Source organism: Pseudopipra pipra, chromosome 12 (assembly GCF_036250125.1).
Source record: "Pseudopipra pipra isolate bDixPip1 chromosome 12, bDixPip1.hap1, whole genome shotgun sequence".
NCBI classification, from domain to species: domain Eukaryota; kingdom Metazoa; phylum Chordata; class Aves; order Passeriformes; family Pipridae; genus Pseudopipra; species Pseudopipra pipra.
In genome coordinates, this window is record NC_087560.1 from 19,186,109 (window position 1) to 19,207,205 (window position 21,097).

At 44.9% G+C, this 21,097-nt stretch overlaps 1 protein-coding gene across 16 annotated transcripts in view; it reads right to left on the reverse strand.

Moving 5' to 3' along the window:
* The window catches only part of MEGF11 (multiple EGF like domains 11), a 272,466-nt gene that overhangs the window by 93,762 nt on the left and 157,607 nt on the right, over positions 1-21,097 (reverse strand). For all 16 annotated transcript variants that reach the window (XR_010433848.1, XR_010433849.1, XR_010433850.1 and 13 more), the window contains 2 exons: positions 2,292-2,538; positions 266-386 (listed from right to left, as the gene is read on the reverse strand). Coding sequence is in view for 13 of the 16 variants with exons in the window: in XM_064669249.1 (XP_064525319.1) it covers positions 266-386; positions 2,292-2,538 (368 nt within the window). In the remaining 3 variants the exon portion in view is untranslated. The remainder of the gene's footprint in view (positions 1-265; positions 387-2,291; positions 2,539-21,097) is intronic.

The following is a 21,097-nucleotide window of genomic DNA, read 5'->3' on the forward strand; positions in this document are numbered from 1 at the left end:
ACTTCCAAGGGTAAGGACACCACTAAACCATGTCTCCAAGTGCCACATCTACATGTTTTTTGAACATGGATGTGCCAGGTCCCAGAATTGTGGCCTGTGCACACAAAGATGATCCCAGTTTCGGAATCGTTGGAGCCTGGTGACAAATAACAGCAGATACACATGACAGGCACTCAGGGAAGCATCAGCTGAGACAGTGAGCAATGAAAGGGTTAGTTAATCATACTCCAAGCCCCCCAGGAGGCTGGGTGTGAGCAGTACCCACCGTCCATCCCGCGGGACAGGAGCACTCCCCGGTGATGTGGTGACAGACGCCCCCGTTCTGGCAGGGGCAGCGCAGCTCGCACTGGGCGCCGTGGCTGCCAGGGGGACACAGCTCCTCACAGCTTCGGGGGAGAGAAGGACAGAAAACAAAGAGATCAGCACAGGAAACAGCAAATGAGGAAAACCCACCCCACAGCTCATCATGGGAGCCCTTGTGTGAACAATGAAACCTCTGCGAGCCTCAGCTGGCACTGCCAGTTAGCCAAGATTCCTTTAATTTCTGTTTATGTGCTGTGGATCCAGCCCTGGAAGGCTGAAGCCTGTGTGTAACCTTTCTGCACATCCCAAACTCCACCCATCTCAACAGGACAACTCATAACCGTTAAACCAGCCCAGGAAAATACGAGTTGCAAGATGAAGCCTTCAATGTGAATTATGGGCTGTGGCAATAAAAGAAACTGCAAATAGAATAAAAGGAAGGGGATTAAAATGCTTGAAATTTCTCCAGTCGCTACTGAATGTTAACATTTGCAGTGTATAATGGACTGGCAAGGACTCAACATCATTTAAAGGCTATTTAAGCTCATTGAGTCTCTCTCAGTACTCGTGGGGAGGCAATGTAAAGCTAATCCCTGCAAAAAGAGTGTCTCCTACATTGGAGCTTTCAGCATCAAGGTTCTGAAACTACAGAGTGTTCTTCTCCTAATTGACTGTCCTCTGATGAGGATGTTCCTACCACATATCAGGGGCTGGCCCTGCTGAGAACTGACACACTGGTGTCAAGGAGAGCACTCCTAACAGTGTGCAGAGTCTTTAGCAGTGAGTGCTTCCACAGCTGAGGTCACAAGTCTATGAGGAAATCAGGTGCTAAATAAAATATTCAAAAGGTGTATCACTTATTTATGAGGGTTAACATTGTCTTTAGTTTTTATCTTCCCCTTCCTGCAGGTCAACAAATAATAATAGACTGCAAAAGTATTAAGTCACCTGTAATAGATCTCCAACCAAATTCAGTGACTGAATTCTCTTTTCCCCTTAAATAATTCTGAAAAACATAATTACTTCTGAAACTGCTGAAAGATCTCTAATGAGAACTGATGTTACACTGTGGGCAATTTTAAACAAGGAACTATTGCTTGCTGTCCTGAAATTAATATGCACATTTTGTGAATCCTACTGGTAAACTTTCCGTGTGGTGGATGGGGATTTAGCTACACGATTCTCGTTGAAGTTAATAGGAGTCACACAGCTAAATCCCTGCTCACTATGCTTAAAATCTACCCCCTAGATAGTAAGCTGATATAGTTAACAGCAATGCTTTCTCACTTAGATTGAAAGTCAAATAAATTGGGGATGGTTAAGTCTCATTTGATACTGCACTGGACTGCTAATGAGGAGAGAGTCCAGTTGCTTATAAAAACTCAGCTGTAATTTGGATTGTATTCACATTCTGAAATTAAGAACAGGTAGAGGTGTTGCACAAGCTGGAAAATATAAAGGGTTTTAAAGCTCATTTTAGCACTGTACTGTATTTCATTATGATAGAATCATATAATTCTGGAATGGTTTGGGTTGGAAGGGACCTTAAAGATCATCTGGTTTTATGGCCTGCCCTGGGCAGGGACATCTTCCACTATCCCAGGTTGCTCCAAGCCCCGTCCAACCTGGCCTTGGACACTTCCAGGGATGGGGCAACCAAACCTTCTCTGAGCAACCTGTGCCAGGGCCTCCCCACCCTCACAGGGAAGAATTTCTTCCCAATATCTCACCTTAAACCTGCCCTCTGGCACTTTAGAGCCTTTGTTATATCACTACACACCCTGTCCAGCTCTCCCAGAGCCCCTTTAGGTGCTGCAGACAGCTCTAACCAGCAGCAAAAAAGAGAGATTTCCTTTATTTAATCTCCATCCTGCCACCTGATTTCTCCAAAGGCAAGTGCCAAACACACTGTGCCCACTTTGCCAACCCTCTCTCGGCACCGAAGGCGCCCGATGCAGGCGCGGAACCGCCCCCGCGGTGGTACTCACAAGACTCCGGTGTATCCGGGCGCGCAGTGGCACTCTCCGGTCTGGTGGTCGCAGGTGGCCCCGTGGTGGCACTGGCACTGGAGCTGGCAGGCCTTGCCGTAGGTGCCGGGCTCGCAGAGCTCCTCGCAGCGCCAGCCGCGGAACCCGTCGGCGCAGACACAGGCGCCCGTGATGGGGTTGCAGAGCGCGTCGTTCTGGCACTGGCAGCGGTTGCTGCAGTGGGGCCCCCAGTGCTCGCTGTCACAGCCTGCAAACACACACTGCAAACTTCACCCTCCTGGCGGGCACAGGGCAGCCCGAGCGTCCCCTCCCGGCCCCACCGACGGCAGAGTCGGGTGCCGGAACTTTCCGAAGCACCCCCAGACTTCCCAATGCCCAGCGACGGGTTCAGCGCGCGAGGAGGCGACAGCACGGCTGTGACGCCTCAATTTGAGGACTTCTTTGACACCCTTATTGGATCAGGACCGAAATCTTTTAATATCCTGTTTCTTAGTGCTCTTAGGTAGCTGGAAGGAGTGAATTTATAGCGGAATTAGAGGCAGAGGATCACATCCTGCCTGCAGTGTGGTTAATGGCAGGTGGCACTGCCAAGCAAATCCTGTCCATTTAATAATGTCATCAAACACAGTTGCTTTGTACTGTTCCCATAAGATAATAAATAAGATATTCTAAAGAAGGTTTTCTCCTTGGTGTTGGGGTTTTTTTGTCTGGTGGCATTTTTTTGGTGGTTTGTTGTTGTTTTGGTGGGGGGTTTTGTTGTTGTTTTGTGTGTGGGATGTTTGTTTGTTTGTTTTTAATTTAATTTTTTTGTGTTTTCTGGACTAAATAGATGGGAGGAAAGAAAATAACACTGGAGACAGGATGACCTGAGGCTGCCCAAGCTTAGGGATGAAGGTATGGAATGTGTATGCCAGGTAATTGCTGTGTGAGTAACAGGAACACAGAAGGACCTCGAACCTTCTGGCCATTGACAGGGAGAGGAGGTTCCCTACAGAAGGCATTAAGGCACAGGGAGAACCCTTCATGTGACAGTCCTGCCTGATCCCTTCTCCTCTTTTTTGGAGGATGAGAGAGGGAAATCAGCATTACAGGAGCAGTTTGTCCCGAATTGTTACAGGAACAGCAACTGGCACCTGCACAACACCTGTGTGAGCTGTGCACTGAGCAGAGCTCAAAGCAAACACCTGAGCTCCAGGTTTCCTCAGCAAACCATCAGCAGGAAAACAGGGATCCCATCCCTTTCCAGCTCCAGCTGGTTGTGCTCGGAGAGCTGGTTTCAGTCACACCAAAACCCTGGTGCTCATGTAAAACCCACTGCCAGGCAGGAGAGGGGAGAGTAATCCCAGCAACAGAGCTGGCTCCACAACCACTTCTGTTTGCAAACATGGAAACTAATCCCCAGGTGCCACGCGCTGCTTCCCAGGCCTGGATCTGTTTCCAGGATTAGTGAGGTAAATGTAAAGCTCACTTAAGCCTGATGCTTTTGTCCTGGAAAGCTCACAGCCCTCTCCTTCTACACTACACGGCTCTAAACCCATGCTGGAAAACAACATCTATCAGTTCATTTTGGCAGTATTTTTATCCTTCATTTTGAGAAGAGGGATACTCCTTGGTCAGACACTCTGAGGATACCCAGCAGAGGAAGGAGAGAGACGTTATTCCACCCATGCTGCTGATTACAGTTTACAAACTCGTGTTTCTTGAGCAGGTGTTAAAGGCCAAAATAAACAAGAAGACAATTCCAGGGTCTCCAAAAGGATCTGCAGGGTCCTAGAGGATGCAGGTGCAGAGAGCTGGTTTCATGTCCTGCAGAAAGGAAATTCCTGTGCACAGTCCTGCTCGTGCCTCACATCACACAGTTTATTGCTTTGCCTCACTTCTCCCCCAGCTGCAAACAGGGATGATAGTTCCTCTCTAACACCACTGGGAGCCCAGCAAACAAAATCTTATTCTTTATAAGACTTAAATTATTACTGAGAATCTGTGGAAAGAGATGATCTATCTTTATTTCACACAGACACTTGCTAAGACTCTGTGAGCCTTCTGGGGAGGGAGCAAAGCTGCTGGAGCTTCCCAGCAATTTCCACTCCAGAAACACTGATTTGTTTTCTGTAGAACTTGAACATCAAGGGATGCAGTTCTGCACCTCCACAAGGGTACAAATCCGAACTACACATGCACAGCTGAGGGCCCTTAGCATTGGGAAGTGGAATTCAGGGATCAAACTTCACCCTGCCTGCTTTGGGAACTTGATTCCTCCTGCACCACACCTCACATCAGAGCCCCAACTGCACATTGTGCCTTGTTCTGGGCTGGTACAATTGCAGCTGCAATTAATTTCCTTAATATGAATAAATAACACTCATTAGAAGAAGTGATTCTATCCTTGCTCTTCCCTGTCTCAGGTGGGTGCTCCAACCATCAGATTTGTCTGCTGGGTTTTTGTTTTTCACTTTGAAGGAAAGTGAAGGAAAAAGAAAACCTCTATCGGAAGGGAAAACCATTTTTCATCATCAGTTCAAGCATCAGTGCCTCCCCCACCCACAGCTCCTTTTCTGTAAGTCCATCTTATTTGAACACTTATTTACTACTGATATTTGGTCACACACTTGCTTTCTCCATGTACCAAAGTTCACTCCACAATCCAGCCAAAGGGAAGAGCAAACTGCTGAAGGAAAGAGCAGAAATTCCTCTCATTGGTTGGAAAATCATTTAAAAAAAAAAAAATCTGGAAAAGAAACCTGCAGTGACCAGAAAACCAGCTGCCAGATTTTTCCAAAGGCTTCTCAGTAAAGGCATCAGTGAGTGCATGTTGCAAAGCAGTGAGCCCAAATGGTTTAAGTACCTCTGAAATAAAGCAGCTTGGCATACCAGATAGCTGCTAAGAATGTGAATTTCATGGGGATTTATTAAGGAGAGAACATAAAAATGAGGATTAAAGTACATCTGAAAGCTCAGGGAAGACAGAAAAAATAGAATTACTGGAAGATGAGGCTTGTACAGTGTCATTGCCAATGCCTGACACAGCCTTTGCTTCTTTTCTGTTCCTAAAACTACTTGCAGGGATTGACTACAGTTCTCTAGATGGTTTGAAACCAGTCACAGTGTGTGTGTAAAACCAAGGTGAACACACTGGATGTGTATAACCAAGGAGAACATCCTGCTGTCTCACTGGTGATGGGATCACACACACTCAATGACAGGTTGGACTCCTCTAGATTTAAGTCTTTGCCTCAGATGGGAGATATTTCCTGCTTTCAGCCACCAGCTCAAGCCCTGTATTTGTCACACTGAGCAGGGCCATTTCATGCACTATCAATTCATCCAGTGCTGATTAACTGCAAAGGGAACTGAGTGGAAATCATTGGCAAGGTGTTAGTGTAAAACTTGTGATAATGAAATATCCCCCTCACCTGATTTTACACTGCCTTAAAGTCACATGAAAATAAGATCTGTGTTGCTGAGAGTTTATCAATCCCTATTGGTTTTCTTCCCCTCTTTCCTTTAGGTCCCATATTGCAGTGACAGACTGAAGTTGGAAGTAAATTCTTTACCTGTGCCATTTCACTGGAACATGATGTGATATTTATATGATAACTCAGAGATCTGCACTGTGATAACTTCTGTGCCTTTACACAGGTAGCAGATACAGAGATGATAAGCTAAATCCAAGTCCTTATTCAGACAATTAACTCCACTGGGCTCAACAGGCTCACTCAAGTGTGAGACTATTCGAGTGTGAGACTGCTCAAGTGTGTAACCAGCTACAGCATTGGGGTCCAGCAGCTCCTACTAGAAAATTAAAAAACAGAAGAAACCAAAGACTTCAGCAACCAAGATGTACTTTTTCTATATCCACCAGTGGGGCAAATCCTGGCTGGTTGTGACAGTGACTCCAGTTTCTGAGATAAAGGGCAAAGCAGGCTCAGAGCCTCAGGATCCCACTGCACTTTGGGATCGTCAGCACCTTCTCCCGTGGGCTTGGAGAGACCATCTTAAAACACAAGCCCAGCCTAGCACAGCCTAATCCTGCTCTTGTTGTGTGTTACCATAATAGAGATAAATAATAACAGCAACAACATGTGAACAGAGAGCTGATTAAAGCTTACACGAGCGCTCCACTCTAAATGTATATGCCATTAAAATGTCAAAATGATACAGAGACTTTAACTAGACCATCAATAAGGAAAGCAACCTGAGAGGGGGGATGTCAGGGGGGTAGAGATGCTCCCCTTAGCTGTGTGTGGGGATGTCAGTCCTGTGAGGGATGAGCCTGAAATAGCCACTGTTCTCTTGGGAGATGCTACATTGAAGGGAGCTGCCATATTTCAGGTCACGTGCCCACATTCCCTGGCAAACGTGCAAACTTAGTCACTTCTTCACCTTCAAAAATAGGACTGGGGAATAATTGCCACCGATAAAAATGAATATAACTCTGTAAAGGATGATGCTGGGTGCCTAAGCATAATTGCACTTGTCTGCATAGGGTATGACAGGGGAGGGATTCATCCTCCTGTGGAGAGACTGCTCAGTGCAGCACCAAGAGTTCTCCAGCTCATGCAGCACAAGGGGTTTTCTCCTCTGGCCATCCCTACTCCCAGCCCAACCACAGTTCCTTCTTGAAGTGAGGGATAATTACTGCAGGCTCTGCATGTAGAATCATGGAATGATTAAGGTTGGAAAAGACCTCCAAGTCACCAAGTCCAACCTTTGACCCAACAGCCCCGTGCCCACCAAACCACATCCTGAAGTGCCACATCTGCTTGTTTTGTGAACCCTCCCAGGGATGGTGACCCCACCACTTCCCTGGGCAGCCTCTTCCAGTGCTTAACCCCTCTTTCATCCTGTTACCAGTTCTGTCCTGGGAAATAAAATACACAACCAGGACACGCTGGAAGTGCTGCTTCCCTCCCAAAGGGCTGTTTATCCCTCTAGCAGTGATGAGGGAATTGCTGTGTCCTGGCTCCACAGAACCACCCAGTGCTTAGTGCAGCAGCACAAGTCAGGCACAATGCAGCAAACACACAAATGGCAGATAAATAAAAGGAGTCCCGAGGAAGGGATGACATTTATTGAGTGATTTATCCTGACAAGAGAGAGTCAAAAGTGCTATTCCAGAGCTTTTCCATCCCTGTACAGGAACACTGTTAATATGAAAACAGCATGTTTGCTCACAGCAGCACCTGAACCTGTGGTCTCAAGGTCTGTGTTTATTTTGTTCTCATCAGCATAAGCCTCCCTGGGTCTCTTTTGCAGCCAGTGACCATTCCTGGGTCTGCAGAGTCAGTGGGACATCCACAAACATTCCTGCAGAAGGCACAGCTAAAAAATACCCAGTGTTGATTTCCTTGGTCTAAAGGCTCAGGACCACATTGAGCTGATGGGGAGTTTCAATTAATCCACACTTTAGAGCAACATTCTGCAGATTTGCTAAAGCACAGAATGCAGCTCACAGTCAATAGTCAATATTCTGGAATATTTCCAAATTTGGTTTGTAATGTTTAAATGAGATGCCAGCCCTTAAAAATGCAAACAGGAAATAAAATTAACTTATTAAATCAAGGAGGACATGGCTTAAGAGAGATTATTTTAGAATTTACTTTGAAATTAGGACTGGATTCTCCCCTTAATGTAACTATTGTAGAATGATTCTATGAATACAAATTAAGGTGAAATGTAGCTTGAATTCTGGGTGGGTTTTTTTTTTTGGTCTAATTCAGTTTTGGAATTGGGCAAAGAAACAGCAAAAGCTAAAACATATGCCTGGATGTAATGAATAAAAAGGTAAAAATAATCAATTATTTTTACTCCCTGCACTTTATCCAATAGGTAAATTACAGCCCCTGTATTGTCACTGCACAAACACCACTCACTTTGGCACAGTTCAATACCACTGAAACAGAAGCCAAGCAATAGGTTTGAAACAAGGTCCATGAAGAGGGAATTCCCTTCCAACGACACTTCCCAGCACGTTGGGTTTGGCTCTGAGCAGTCCCGAGTCCCTCACACACCAACACCCTTCCAAAGGCACGAGCCAGGTTATTGGAAAATCACTCACTGAGCTGCTCGATTCTAACTCAGAAAAACATCTTCATCCTATTAGACTGTTTACTTTGGAGTTTTAACACATTTATGGACGATGACTGACCTCAAAACAACCCAGGTTTTCAGAAGCGCCCTTCAAAAATATTCTTACAAACACTTAGGGAGACCAGTGCTTTAATTCCATGACTTTCTCAACCAGCTGGGACCCCTTGCATGGACAGAGCACTGTCCCACACCCAGGGCTGTGCTCCTGCGTCCCCAGGGAAAATCCACCTGTACTTGATCAAACTAATAAAAAATGTCATTTGCAGACACTCAGTGCCACCTCTGGACAACTCATTACCTACATTCCTCAAAGACTTTATCTGCATTAAAAGCAATTTGCAATTCAAGGCTTCAGGGCCTTAGCAGGACTCCTCTTACAATTCTTCCTGGGAGCACCAAGGGCCACTGGCTGTTTAATCTCCGTGTAGGAAATGCCCCACAGGGACAGTGAGAACCTTCTCCTCCCAGCCCACCACCCACACACCAGAGGTTTGCTCTGGTCCACGCTGATGAACCCTCTTGATGACACCCTTGAAGGGATTTTTCATATTCCCCATTTGCTTTTTAAGGAAAACCAACCCAGAGTGGGAGCATCACACGTAAATAAGACTTATAAAGTTGGTGTCACCAAAATAAGATGTCAGACAAAAGGCTGGAAGTACAGCAGTAATTCAGTACTTGAGCCTATGAATTATGATATTTGCACTTATTATGTGAGCACAGGGTGCTGTTCACACCCCCTGGCATTTGCTGACTCCTGAGCTTGCAGCTTTGCAGCCCGAAGTTTCCCAGACGTGGATCCTGTGGAATGGAGTCTGCAAGGGCCTTTTATCTCCAAGGACAGACTCTCAGTCACAGCACACACACACACACACACACACACACACACAATTGCAATGAAGAAAGTGCCACTCTCAATGTTTACAACTCCAAGACTGCCCAGAGCACCTGTTTTGCATATATAAATAGGCTTTTGTATATCCATCCAAGGAGCAAAAACCTGGAGTTAATCTGAGAGTGGCAGGGCCTGCAGTCAGTCTCGTTTTCTGAGTTTATAGACCAGTCTTCATCAGATAGAAAGGGAAAGATGGGAAGGGAACATCAGCTGATTTTTCCCCAAATTGACAGATTATTACTCACAGGAGGAAATGAATCTCATTTTGTGTTTGCCTTTTTTTTTTTTCTTTCTTAAGGACAGGAGAACAGATTTTCATCCTCCCAGAAAGATCGTCCTGATCTCCCTGAAGCTCCCGGTCTGAATCAGATACGAAACATGTGGCTGATTTGGGCCCTGATTTAATCTCAGCTGATGATCTCATTAGTCACTGAGTCTCCAACATGTGGTACCTAATTCAATCACAGCACTTCAGAGACCCTGCAGTTTATTTAGAATCCTCTGAGGAAACATTTTCTTTCCAACGTAATCCTTGTTTAAAGAACATTCCTCCAGTATTCCGTAGAATGCTTACAACAGTTACCTAGCTGTAGGTTGGTATTTTGGATAAATGAAACAAAATCACTCCAAGTCAAAGAAAAGTTGAGTATCTGGATGTCAGCCTCATCAAATCCCATAATGAACTCGATATATTTTGGAAGCAGCAAAGAGGGAGAAACAACTTCCACTCCTGACAGATATCAAAGTGTGGTGTTTTCAGAATTTTCATCATGAGCTATTTTGACAGAGGCTTCAAAAGAAGTGAAAATTAGAACATTAAAAAAAACCTGAGAATATTTCCTATTTCTTTTTGTAGAAATTACTGCTCTGTTTAATGAGCCTTTAACTCTACTGACACTCTAGATCTTACAAGGAGTTTAAAATCATGAAACGCTTCATAAGGGAGCGACAACATTCTATACAATGCTGGCAGCTTGTCTTCTCATTATAATTTTTGTAGAGAAAGATGCTGCATTCTTTAAAATGCCTTTTTTTTTTTTAGTGTCATATTAATGGGAGGCAAAGTCTGTTCTTTAATTAGAATTTTACTGTGGTGAATTAAAAAATACATGGGCAGAGTATCAAGAGTCTAATAAAACTAAATGAAGATACTATCTTTCCCCTGTATGAAACCCAGCAGTCTTTGCTCTGGCAAAACTTCCATCAATTCGTCATTATTATTGTCTAGGACAGGATTGTAATAATAAGATCTGCAAGAAACTTACTTCCACATTCTGTCTTCCAACTGGGTAAAACATTCTCAACATCTATAATGGACTTTAGATGTTTTCATTGACTATATAATGAAATTTCCTTGTAATGCCTCTGCACAGAAATAAAATCAGTTCTGCAAAAAGGGGTAGAAACACATTGGATATGCCTAAAGCACTGCAGGACAGGTAGAGGGGGGAGATGCATCCTCCAACAAACAGGTGTTGGAGAGGCCCCTGGAGGGGCCCAGGAGTGGTGGCAGCAGAGCTGCTGGGAGAGGTCTCTGTCACTGCAGGTTTGCAGCTCTTGATCTGTGAGAAAACCCACGTGCAACATCCATGGACAGCTACCTGCTACTCTGAACAGTCTTTAGCTGAGAGCCCAGTAAGGCAGCTGTGGGAGCAGAAGCAACCCCTCTTCCCCCTCTTAGTCCAGAAATTCCAGCTGATTTTGATGCAGTTTGGAGCAGACCCACGGGGCCGGCCTGGGAGCTGCAGCAGCCTGGCCGTGCTGGATGCCCTTCAGTCACACCCTGCAACTGGGCAGCAGAACTTTGTCCATCACCTGGGGAATCCACCCAGCTGAAAGAACCCTGCCCTGACCACTGCAGTCACCTCTGCACCCCCTGTGACTGCACAGGATCGAGCAGGATCCACCCCAAAGCTCTCGGGAGTTGTGCTCAGCTCCTTGTTTTTCACAGTGCATAAACCAAAGCACCGAAGGTCACCCTGCTGAAGTTTTGCCAGATATGCAATATCCCTTTATTTGCAGTTAAAGCAGTGCTTAAAGGAGAAAAGCTTCTTGTCACTAAAGCAGCCAAGAGTTGGAGCACATTCCTTCTTCTCATTCCCACGCAGGGATTTGTGTCCCTTCACCTGCGGGTCTGCAGGTCAGGGACAAAGTGACAGCAGCAAAAAGACTGGCCCTTCAGTGGGTAAAATCCAGACATGCATATAGAATAAATGCTATATCCAGCTTCAAATTGTGCCATAAAGATTCACCTTCAAGAGGACTTGCAAGCACATCCTTCATGCATAACTTAACTCGCAGCCCTGACTCATCAGTTGTTTTTAAGGTGGTCAATAAGCAATTTATTTTATTGCATTGATATTGAAACCTGAAGTAAACACTGTGGATTGTGGGATTTGCTTTTATTTCCAACAGTGTAGCTGGAGAGTGAAAAGAACCACTTTACTACAGTCCTGTCCTAATGTCTAATCATTGAATCCTGGAATGTTCTGGGTTAGAAGGAATCTTAAAGATCATCCAGTCCCACCCCCTGCCATGGGCAGGAACACCTTCCACTGTCCCAGGTTGCTCCAAGCCCCGTCCAACCTGGCCTTGGACACTTCCAGGGATCCAGGGGCAGCCACAGCTTCTCTGGGCAACCTGTGCCAGGGCCTCCCCACCCTCCCAGGAAAGGATTCCTTCCCAACATTTAAGCTAAATCTCTCCTCTTTTGCTTTCAAACTGCTGCCCCTTGTCCAATCAGTCCAGCTACTACCTGTGCACTGCTTTTCAGCCAAACAAGATCAGCTTAAAGGATGTTCTGCCCCAGTAACTGAATCTAGGAAAAAAATCTTACCTTTTCTAGTGTGAATTCTGTTACCTACAGACATTCAGAGAGAATGAGAGCAGCTGAAGGCCCAGTGGCCTTTGAAATAGGGGTGTCTTTTATATCCAAAACAGTTCAAAGGCTTACAAAAAGCTGTGTGCAGGTATCCACACCAGCTGCTTGCTGTTCTCTTTTCTTCTAGGCATACTTGAACCTTCACATGGCTCTTTAATGTTACCTAATGTCTTCCAGATCTCTTAAATACACTGCTGTCTTTCTCTTATAAACCATTAATAGTAATGTCCCTTTCAGGCACAGAAAAAGAAACAGTTTTGGAAAAAAGTCTTGCCCTGTGTGACCCAGTAAAAAGTAGAATGTTCACTCATCAAAACACACTGTGAGACTCAGCACAGTCTCTGCAAAACCTTTCTTAAACTTACCAACAGAATGTAGCAAATATGAAATTATTGGGGGGGAAAAAAGGAAAAAATACTGAAATATGAGAATATTACACCCTCTTTTCATACCACTCCAGTAGTGAGATGTGGGATGTGCTGTTAATAAAGAGATAATCAGAGAGGCAGGCAAAGACTGGATAGTTAAATACCAGGAGCCAAACCTGGGTGTCCCTGGGTGGGTTGGGGGTGGCAGAGGACACACAGCCCAGCACCAGGGGAGTTTTATGCTGTAAAATTCCGGTGTCCCTGAAGCAGCTCCTCAGACTGCACCACTGCTGCAGCTCTTCTGCACCACTTCTCCAGGATGTTAATGCTGAGAGAGCAAAGCAGCCACGGCCTCGGAACCAGCGCCAGCAGCTTGTGCTTCATCCCCCTCAGCACCCAAAGCACAACCCCGAGAGCTCAGCAGGACATAAAGACATCCCCGTGTCCCTATGGCTTCCCCTGTGGATTGCTGGGGCTTGGGGTTCATCCTGGAGAGCCAGGCAGGAAGAGAAAATCTTTTCTCCCAAATTATTGAGATTGGATGTCTAAACTTTGACATCTTTCTTTTTTTTTGACTTCCCACCACGTTCCAACGTTGTTCACAGAAGCATAAATTAATGCCAGTTTCTAAACCAGAAGTTGCTCTAAACTGGGAAGTGAAACTTTTTTGTTATGATGTTAAAAACAGACAATTCTTGAACTGTTTTACATTTTGAGAAACGGGATGATCAAAACTCTTCATCCTCACAATCAGTTTTGGGTGTGCTGAACTGAAATGTTTTGACACAATCCCAGCCATATGGAAGCCGCTGCTTTCAGAACAGTTCCCCCATTGTGGATTCCTGCATTAAGCCATCAAGTGTCAGGCAGGCAGAAAACACTAAATCATCACCCCACATGTTTTTTCCTCACTGTTTACAAACAACATGTTCGTGCCTCCAGCATTATCCATGGGTCAGCTTCCCAGACACCAGGAGAACCCACAGAGCAGCTCCAGGGCCTGGCTCTGGGTGTCAGTTCTTGGAGGTTCATCCCACCTTCAGGAATGGTCTCTGTGGAACAGTTTTCTCTCTGGATTAATTTAATTTCTCTCTTTTTTAGTGACAACTGCCACTGAAGAGGAAAAAGCAAAACAGCCATACGTGACTTCCTGGTTGGATGGCAGCAGGGAAGGGAAGCGGGTTTTGCTGGAAGAGAACACAGCATCTGTGCATTAAGGGGTTTAAATGCCAGATTCCCTTTAAGGTTCAGAGCTCTACATTTTCCAAGTGGCAGCAGAGATACATATTAAAAAAAAATCACAAGGGGAAAAGAGGGTTTTTGAGGAGACCATTACCAAAATTGTCCCCTGACCATCACGAGCATCTCAGGCCCAATCCAGCACCCCTTACAGCCAGGGAATCATCTTTGGTAGGGAATGGCCACTGTGGGTTACGTTGGTGCCACCTGGAAAAGGATGGCACAAGTCTCCTGCTCTTCTCCCTGCAGAACATCCCAGCAGAGCAGACACTGCACCCCCCAGACATGAAATAATCCATGAGGAGAACACGACATGACCCCCCCCAGCAGAGCCTCTTCCTCGCTGCTCAGCAGGAAGCACCCAGGGAAATGCTGGCTATTCCCTGGTGGATGTGACTGTGGAGTAGGTGGTGATTCAGGAATGCTGCTGACACACAGGCACAAATCTGATGACACAGGAAATTAGCATCCGCTCCTCTCCCCCCTGCTTCAGGAGAATTTACTAAATATAGCTCACTCTTTAAATATTAAGGATATCTGCAGAATGTTGTTGTTTTTGAAAGGGTTCTTTCCTGCCTGGATTTTCCTCATCAGGCTTAGTAATCAAGTTGTTTTATTTGGAAGGGGTAATTATTAGTTGAATAATTAATTATTCAGAGTACGTTGCTAAAGAAAATTCAAAGTAGGCTGTTATAATGAAAAAGTGACAATGTGTAACAATTTGGGTTCTAAACTGTGCAATAAGATCAAAATGTGTAGGGTTTTTAGGTATGTAAATGTGGTTTTGCACATTCAATAGAATTGCCTCCATCACCAAAGTCCCAAAGAAACACTGACTAATTCTCACAGTCCATCTACGAGCTGGAAAATGTATTTTATCACCATTTCATAGAAGGGAAACTGAGACAGGCAAATTACATTAAACTGCAAAGCTACCCAAAAAGTCAGTGATGGCACTGAGACAGGACAGCTCCAAGCTCTAAAGTGTAGATTTATGCTATAAATACTTCAGAGTATATTTTGTCGCTACATTTATAATTCTGTGCTGAACCAAACAGATGAAAAATGGCTCTTTTATGTCTGCAGAGATAATTTTGTAAAGTATTTTTCTGTCTTTCATCAATAATAGTGTTAAAGAAGTGTGGAGTTGGTACAGACAGCATCCCTGGGATCCAAACTGCAGTGGGAAATAGCTGGTGCAGGACCTGGAATATCCTGGGGAAGGGACCCGGCCAGGAACTCCCACCACATCCCACTCAGGGACATTGAGTGACACTTTATATGATTCTCCCTCCTGGTTTTACAGGTCCCAGCTCCCCCATTCTCCTTAAGTGAACCTGACATTCCCTGGACACAAGTTGTTTCTCCATGTTTTCTTCTGCCATTGTTTCTTACCCTCACCTGGGCTCTGACAAACCAAACCCAAGAGAAGTTACACAATATTTGCTGCAAATTTTTCCACAGTCTGTGCTGGGACCTGGTAGGTTTTGTTTCCCTGCTGCTTGCCAGGGTTGCAGAATTGGAATTTTTGCAAGGCAAGGGATCCAAAAGGCAGTAAAACTCCACATACAGAGACTGCTGGAGCTTCTTCAAATATTTGTTAATTAAAATTGTTACAAGTAAATGAATTAAGTTCATATTGTCCCAGAAGGACTTGGCCTTACAGAGCCCTCATAGCCAGCAAATTTAAATGCTTTACTGTTCTCTAACTCCCATCTAGGCAGACTCCTCTATTTGGCACATCCTTAATTTCTGTCAAAGTAAAAGCATTCTAACATTTTATCAGGGAGCTGGTGTAAATCTTGGAGAAGGCTTAAAAAAACCTCTCCTGTTGCCTCATTTCACTCATTCCTAGGCAGAGCTGAGAGAAGGAAGACTTGAAAGCAACATTATGAGCCCAAGAATTATCCTCGACCCTTGAAAGGCACACAGAAAATTAAACTGGGGGATCAGTATCAAGGTATGGAAATTATTGGGTCTGTGCACTTAAAAGCTGAAGAAGGTGACTTCCCACTGAGACTCGAGAACCCAGGTGCACATAATTTTAAAAATCTGCATTTTTAACCTTTTAAATTTGCTAGCAAAGCAAGGAAGTTGTTGAGAAACTGCAGTAAACATGGCAATTCAATCAGCCTCTGCCAGACTCCATCTCACAACTTTCTGATTCCTGAACCCAGCAGGTCAGTGGATCCTGGAATGACTCCCTGGCAGCAGCAGTGCAGCAGCTGAACGGAGCTGGGAGAAACACAGCAAGGCCTTTTTGGCAACTGCCTCACAAAATCTCTTAATTCACTGCAAGGCTGGCTCTGGTCATGGTCATTATTGAAATCCATGCCCTGTTCCCTGCTCTTTCCTGGGAATTGCAGGAGGACCTCTGTGAAGAGCTAAAGCCAACTCTTTGATAGCAGTCTGGAAAAATATTTGATTTTGGAAAGTTTGGTATCGGTTCTGTGCATTTCTAAACACAGGACTCTACTATCAACTATCTACAGGCAAGAGCAGTGGGTTTTTTTGAGTTTTTAAGCATGTCAGAGGTGAACACAGATTTGTAGGTGTTACTTTTCCCTGTGACAGCCAAGGGACCTCAGGCTAATTCTTAGACCCACGGACTTCAAAACAATTATAACCTCATAATGCAAATACTCTGAATTTCATTAAAAATCAAAACACCACTTGACTGCCAAGCAACAACAAGCACATTTGATGCATAAGCTAACTAATTCCACCTCCTGAGCCTCTGAAAAAGCAGTAATTGTAGCTCATCATAGCTACACCTTGGAAGATAACCTTGCTCTTGATTTCTGCTGCCCTGCAATTACAGGCAAAGCACTGTTTACATCTCACTTACAGCAACGGGACCTGTCGTGGAGCAGGGCCACCGAGCTGCCAGCCAGGACACAGAACAAATATTACACCACAGATTTAGAAAGCACAGACACTAATTACAAGCCCCATCCCCAGCCCACCGAAATGAAAGCAAAAGACACCACTTGTTCTCCCAGCGTAGCCTTATAACCTGATTTATCCTCGGATTTGTTCTGCCACCCACAAAATACTGCTGGGCTGAGTCTGAGTAAAAAAGATTTGAAGCTGTCGATCCAAGCCCTTGTTTTCTCAAGTCTCAATTACAGCCCCATTTTCCTTGTGGGAGCTCTTTATTACTTCCCACTGGGAGCACAACTCACCCCGAGCGGAGCTGCCAACGTTCCTCCTCACAGGCTCTGCTCCAGCACAGCCACCTGGTTTTGCACTATTTACACTACTGCTGTAAGGTTCTTTATTGATGCCCAGGTTTTACAGCTTAATCTTAGGCTACTCAACAGTTGTGCTCAAATCTATCTGATAGATCCTCCCTGCTCCTGTATGTTCCCAATTGCCAGGGAGGTCTGAACTGGCAGCGTGCTCAGCCCGCCCGAGACACGACCGTAAGTCTTTGGAATTGGGATTTTTAACAACTCTGCTTTTCCTGATTCTTGTGCAAACCACTCAATCTGTCTTGGCTTTTAAACTAAAGACATTTTTATTTGCTCTTACTTTTGACTGGTCTTGGAAATACATGCCAGTGAAATACTGTTATTGTAAAACACCTTAAAAAACAGGTTTAGGTGTAGAAAACAGTGTGAATGAGATCACAGAACCCCAGGATGGTTTGGGTGGGAAGGGACATTAAAGATCATCCAGTCCCACCCCCTGCCATGGGCAGGGACACCTTCCACTAGCCCAGGTTGCTCCAAGCCCCATCCAGCCTGGCCTTGGACACTTCCAGGGATGGGGCAGCCACAGCTTCTCTGGGCAACCTGTGCCAGGGCCTCCCCACCCTCCCAGGGAAGGATTCCTTCCAATATCCCATCTAACCCTGCCCTCTGGCAGTGGGAAGCCATTCCCTGTGTCCTGTCCCTCCACTCCTTTGTCCAAAGTCCCTCTCCAGCTCTCTTGGAGCCTCTTTAGGCCCTGGAAGGGGCTTTGTCTTCCTGGAGACACCTTCTCTCCAGGCTGAACACCACCAACTCCAGCGAGTTTGATGCCACTGGAAAAGAAGTTTACCAGCAATGATTAGTAGAAGTGCTTTATATTGACCAGCACCAGCAATCACCAGTCACACATTCACCCAAACCAATTGTCCTTTCCGCCCTCAGATCTCTCACAGCTGTAAAAGCTCAGAGAAAACATTTGGCTGCAGGTGAGCAAAGCACAAGATGAAGACCCAAAGTATCCCTGCAGTGTCTAAAAGGAACAGGGGAAGACAACAAGGGATTGAAAGTATTAGATGGAAAAAAAGAAAATCACTAAGACCAGGAGGAAAGGAAGAGTCTGTAAGGAAAGAGCAATGAGGGAAATAGGTTAAAAGAAGGGGAAAAAAAAAACCTGCACAAAATCCAGAAATAAGAGAGAGGCAAATAAAGATCTGAAAGGAAAGCAGACGTCCATTCCCACTGTCCCTGCTCAGTGTCCCACTTAGTACGCCCCTGAAAATAATGAAGGTCACGAGCACATTATAGGAAGTGGCCAGCAATGAGAAACACATCCCAGCCAGCACAGAAATGATCAATTTGTTTATCCTTGTTAACTGAAAACAGAAAACAGCATGAGAAGGGGGTGGGCTCTTCTTGCTCCCCAAGGCTTTGGCTCCCCAGCCGCTTCCCCTCCCCGGTGCCACGCACACGATTCCCGCTTTTCCCTCTTGGATAGGCAGGGAATAATGACTAACTGTAATAAAATAAATAACTGCTTCTACCACACACGACATCTCGGGTCTGATTTCCTGGGAGCTGCATTATCAGGGTTTGTAAGTCAATTTTTAAAACTCAGGACAGCATTAAAAAACTGACAAGTGCCGCTCGGTCACGTCCCCGTTATCACAGTTATTGGGGCCTCTGGAGAGAGTGTCAAAGAAATAAAGCAAATTTCTTTTTTTGCTTAATTTGTGTCAATTGATTTCCTATTTTTAATTAATAATTCTAATTATGATGCAGCAAATTTACCCAACAGACACAACTAGTTTAATCAGCACGTATTGATTGTAACAGTAGAATTATCCCAGTGTTCCTGACACCATCGATTTTCTGCTGCGTGACGGCAAGAAAACAGCAGCTGGACAGACTCTGGTGTCAGCTCACGGTGCTGATGATCCCTGAGCTATGAACCCGTGCTCCTGACCCACAAATAAAAACACAGACATTATCTACTGCTTCAGCACTCCAGAGAAGGAATCTGGTGATTAACTTATGGCACAAATAAGGGGTTTAGTCATAGCAGGAGCAGCGGGAAGGTGAAGCTGGGAGACACTGATCTCAGGCAAACAGCAAATGCTCAGGCAGCAGTTGGGGAAGTCCTTGTAGAACTGAGATAAATCATTTGGGGTAAGTTCCTCATTTGCCCTCATTTGGGACAGCCCCAGAACGTCTCTTTAAGCACAGTGCAGTAAAGACCTCAGGATGTATTTTAACCCAGATCTTGCATTTTTCATAGAATCATGCAATCACAGAATGGCTTGGGTTGGAAGGGACCTTAATATCATCCTGTTCCATCCCCTGCCATGGGCAGGGACACCTTCCACTAGCCCAAGTTGCTCCAAGACCCATCCAACCTGGCCTTGGACACTTCCAGGGATGGGGCAGTCACAGCTTCTCTGGGCAACCTGTGCCAGGGCCTCCCCACCTTCACTCAGGATTCCTTTCCAACATCTAATCTAAACTACTCTCAGTTTGAAGCTTCAGTCTCTTTCCAGGTTTTTTTTCCCTATTTTTTTCCCCAGCTCATCTCTGGAGGTGCTCACAGGGCCAGCAGGGTGGCCAGGCCAGCAACAGCCACTCACACAGAGCCAGGGCTCCCCACAGTGTCACTGCTGTGCCCTCCCTTTGCTGGCTCCAGAAGCAGTGGGGAAAGAAAAGGGCAGAGAAGGCACAACGTGGCCCAAGTTACTGCTTAGTCCTTTTGTTGGAAACATTGGGATTCCTGCAATTCTCTGCTCACTGAGCTCCAAATTCTGCAGAAATGATGCAAAGAGCCACTCGTGGCACAGGGAATTTTGAAAGTGTACAAAGGCTTTGCAGCAAAAGGTGGGGTTGAACTGGTCCTCTGGAACCAAGGTGCTCCCAGGTTTGTAAGGAAAAATTCCAGGAGATCCAAAGGCTGGGCCAAACACCAGCCCAAAAGGGAGGAGAAAAGCCAATGTGGGTGGTACTGCCCCAATATGGGAGGGCAGAGACACGTCCCTCCATTCCCCCAGGGAACACAGGGCAGAGGATTCCTTTACCTGGGGCTGGAACCGGCTCCTGTGAAAGGTGTGGAAGGGAAAGCCTGATTTTCAGTCAGCTTGTTTCCTTGCAGAGTTAATCACAGTATAGCAGAAGATAATTCCCCAAGTTTCCCCTCATTTGGTTTTCCACAATAGTTGAAAATATGAGCACATTTAGCAGAAAAGCTGCTGTGATAGAGGGGAAATCACGAGCAATAGAAGAATTACAATTTTTTCCTAAAGCTGTTAATTCATATTAAACATTTTCAGTTCTGCTTACTCAAACTATAATGTGTCAGTAAGAAACATGTGATTATACTAGTTAGCTTTTTGGCTAAAATATTTGGAACAGTAAAATTGATAGATAATTACAGTAACAGTTATTTGTTCCCTGCCAAACCTGCACTAAGGCATGTCTGCCTGCAGACTTATGTCTTTTTAAGCACAAAAAGATAAGCAGTAACACATCATAACACTTTGAATAATGAAAAAGATTTCCTATGGCCAGCATTCCAGAAGTGGAAACAGACTGTGGTTTGATACAAACCATATCTATTTATGTAAAATGGGATTTTAATTGGAGCTACTTATCCCCGTGATACAAATGAGGCAATGAAAAATGATTGATGCACTCTGGTAATTATTGTTACAGCACCTTGCAAACTACAACAAAAAAAAAAAACTTTCATGTGCATAAGGGCTGTTTAAATTTTCATAAGATCCAGAACTGCATTTCAGTAGGCAAAATATTAATGCTGCATTTTGGGCAATATTTATATTTAACCACAACCAATATTTAACTGAAAAATCAGAATACATGAGCAATGCTGGCTGGATTTGTTTAAGTGATGAACAGATTTATTTTGGAAACACACAAAAGAAAGTAAAAAAGGCATTAACTAGTTATTTTTTGCAGTGGGAACGTCCAAGGATGATACTGCACAAACTCACTGTCTCCCAAAGTATAAAAAGGATGATGGTGCAGATATATCTGGTCTCATAAGAGCCACTGTTGCTGCTTCTCTCTTTCCACCTCACAGCAAAGGTTAAGAGAGCAAACAGAGCTTCTGTCCATTGTTACACACCAGGAATAGC